The 3,329-nt window shown below is 37.9% G+C and overlaps 1 protein-coding gene across 1 annotated transcript; it reads left to right on the plus strand.

The window, feature by feature from the left end:
- The first annotated feature begins 840 nt into the window (after positions 1–840).
- LOC110108026 lies at positions 841–1,993 on the plus strand. The gene is made up of 3 exons (XM_028699599.1): positions 841–1,159; positions 1,260–1,285; positions 1,916–1,993. The coding sequence occupies exons 1-3, from the start codon at positions 940–942 to the stop codon at positions 1,991–1,993; spliced, it is 324 nt and encodes a 107-aa protein (XP_028555432.1). The 5' UTR covers positions 841–939.
- The last annotated feature ends 1,336 nt before the right edge of the window (positions 1,994–3,329 follow it).

Here is a 3,329-nt window from a genome sequence, read left to right on the forward strand (position 1 = left end):
GTGTATCTTTTTGGGGTTAATTGTGGATGATGTTTCTGTGGCTGCGTTTCTTATTCACTGGGTGAGGCCTTGTTCGAAGCTCTGGATATATTATGTAAATTTTGTGGCTGTTATCCTTTATTCTGTTGCTTGCTATGGCAATTTTATTGTGATCCTGGAGAATATAGATGGATGGATTTCATGCGTTGATTGGGAGGTTATGGTCTGGACGGATTGGTTTATTAACCAGGACAATGATGAAGCTCCAAACTGTTGCACAACGATTTACCACCTCTTGGATGGCCTTCGGGCAACCAGGGGTTTAGCCTCTCTAAAATTTTCTGAGTCCTGGTTTAAGAGTTTCTGGATCAAGCTCCTCTGTTTTTGGTTCAAATCTATTGTTGCTGTTACTGTTCGGCTACTCTTCTGTCATTTCAGGTGCTCCAGTATCCTCTCTCGGTATAGATGAAGGATTGGGCTTCCGGTTGCTGGATTCAGATGTTTTTGCCTCCATTGGAGCGGCTCAATACTTCTTTTTTGCCTTTCTTTGTATTGCTGATAGGCTTAGCTTTGTTTTTTCCTTACATGTAATTTTGGCTGAAAGGGTGGTATAGTTGGGGTTTTTTCTTCCTCTTTTTACATAAGGTTTTGTTTTTGCTTATGTAGAATTTTTATTTCTTGTAATCACCTTCTACATGTAACCTTTTTGTTATTTAATAGATGGGCTTAGGCCCCAATTATTCCCAAAAAAAATAATTATTATTTTTATTAATTATTTAATAATTTTCAAAGTATAGGTTTTTATTATATAAATGTTAATGCGGGAAACCCGTCTTCTTCCTCCCCGTTCTCCTCCCCTTTTATACAAAAATGCAGCTGCTGCTACGTTGCGCGGCGCACAATACCGGCGGCGAGAGCTAGAATTTCCGACAGAAACCGTGAGCCGAGCCGATCCGATCAATGGATTTCGGCGGCTGCGTAGAGAGATCTTCAGCGATGTCGCTGGAATCGAAGGAGGTTTTGCAGGAGGGAATATCTCTCGTCCTCTCCCAATGGTCGGCGCTTCAGATGGCGGTCCGGCACGAGTGTGGCGGGCTCGATTCCAGAAGCAAGTGCGATGAGCTCGCCGCAACCCTTCTCTCGTGGTTCTGCCAATCCAAAGGTTTCCTTTCTAATTTAAGTTGAGAAACCTTCTCTCGTGGTTCTGCCAATCCAAAGGTTTCCTTTCTAATTTAAGTTGAGAAACTGATACATAAATTTGAATTGAATTTCAATATCAGATATAGCTTGGGACAGCTTTCTTGCTGTTTATTCTTCAAATGGGAAGAGAAAATCTTCATGAATTTATTTTTATAAGAAAAAAATTATTCAACGATATTCTGATCAAATCTTTTTAATATGATGAGCGTTGAAGTCATTGGATCTATTTTGAGATAAATAGAATGGGAAGAGAAATTATTCATGAATTTATTCTTCTAAGAAGAAAATGCATGCTGGTAGATCATGATGACTGATGATTTGTTGCAAAAATCGATTGGAAACTTAATGAGATTTATTTCCATGATTGACAATTTTCAAAATGTGTTTATCACTTTCTATGTTTATTTTCCTTTATTTGCATATGATATCTTTAAGTTCTATTTTATAAAACGGCAGCTTCTGATGATATGATTATGAGGTAGATATATTAAATTTTGACTTATGCTAAAAAAGATAGAACTAGACTTAAAAGGACTTGATTATAAAAGATTAGAAATGATATTTCTTTATCAAATTTAAATGAAAATTTAAAATTTCGTTTAGATATATTAAATTTCTCTTTTGTTTATATAAAATAAAGAGATGATTTTTTATACCAATTATACAGTCGGTAACCTAAAATTCTATTTATTTATGTTTATTTTTATTTTCTTTTGTTCCATGTAATACAATACAGATTGCAGAGCAGCTGCTGTTAATGCATGAAGACTGTCTTTGTGGCAATTATTATATGATTCAAAAGCTACGTAGATGAACTATTTCAGCTATTGCTCTCCAATGCCAACGCAAAGCAGTGAACATATATACCTCATCTACAGGATTATTAGTGTCTACTGGTCTAAAGAAATCATAATGGTAGATATTTTACAAAAATTATTTGGGACGATTTTTTTTACTGTTTGTTAAAGCAATTTTTTAATTTTTTATCTAAAAATTATTTTAAAAAACAATAAAAAAATCATCTCAAACAAATCCATCGTTTCATCTTTCTACTTTCCATCATTTTTTTTACTGTACCATAACCACCCCTTGCTTGCTTATGGATATTTAAGCAAAGTTTTCGTGCTCTTCACTCTTTTAATTATTCATTTTTATTTGCATATAACTATAAATATTTGTCAAACATTGGATGCTAAAAACAAGTGGCTTAAAGCACAGAAAATGTTTTATTCCTTGCATGTCCTGACAATGGAGGGTAAGGTAAATCTTCTATAAATTGCAAGGTTGACCTCTAAGTACCTGAAACCCGATCCAAAAAAATTCAGGTTTGGGTCAACCCATTTATATAATAGGTCGGGCTCGGGTTCAGATTTTTGACCGGTATGAAAAACGAGTCGGGTTCGGATTGACTCGAAAACTTGTGGGTCAACCTGACTAACTCGTGAGTCGCAACCTTGGCCTAGTGTCATGACTCATACTCATGTCTGCCTAGCCTAGTCGCCACAGACCGCATGTCTGCATGGTCGACTGCCGACCCTCGACCCCGCCCCAACGCCTCCAGCCAACCAGCACCACCCCGCCCTGTCACCTCCTACCCTCCTCGCCCGGCCTCACTTGCAGCCTGACCAATTCACTGCCCACATCCCGACTCCAGAATCCTCCAGCCTACGACAATTCACCTCACATGCAAATGCAACCTCACCGGTCACCCCCTCTGTTCGCCCAGGCCCAGACCTTAATTCCCTATGCGGCACGGCTCAACGACTACGCTAATAAAAGGAAATCCATATCGGTTCGAGTTCGCGGGTCGGGTCAACACAACAACCTGCACGGGTCGAGTCCATGTTGTATATCCTGACACGTCTAGTTAAACATATAATATTCGGGTCAACTTGTTTACACTAGGGTCAACTCAAGTTGGACCCAAACCCAACCCGTTGACCCGAATTAACACCCCAAAATAATATCATTCCAATCAAAGCAAACTTCACTCAATATGGTGATATCTTCATCCAAAGCCAATTAGTAGGTCCATAGCACTATCATATAAACACAACAAAAACAACAAGACATGGGGTCAGCTACATGAATACTTTTTCTCCATTATGTTATGTTAAAAATCAAATTCTAATTTAAATCTAATAAAGAAA

Source organism: Dendrobium catenatum, unplaced genomic scaffold (genome assembly GCF_001605985.2).
Source record: "Dendrobium catenatum unplaced genomic scaffold, ASM160598v2 fragScaff_scaffold_1347, whole genome shotgun sequence".
Taxonomy (NCBI): Eukaryota; Viridiplantae; Streptophyta; class Magnoliopsida; order Asparagales; family Orchidaceae; genus Dendrobium; species Dendrobium catenatum.

Bases quoted from the DNA above. Each gene is read 5' to 3' on its own strand.
- LOC110108026 (XM_028699599.1), top strand. From the start codon at position 940: ATGGATTTCGGCGGCTGCGTAGAGAGATCTTCAGCGATGTCGCTGGAA. The intron at 1,160-1,259 runs GTTGAGAAACCT...TTTCAATATCAG, and splicing joins AGGTTTCCTTTCTAATTTAA to ATATAGCTTGGGACAGCTTT. The intron at 1,286-1,915 runs GTTTATTCTTCA...AATACAATACAG, and splicing joins CTTGGGACAGCTTTCTTGCT to ATTGCAGAGCAGCTGCTGTT.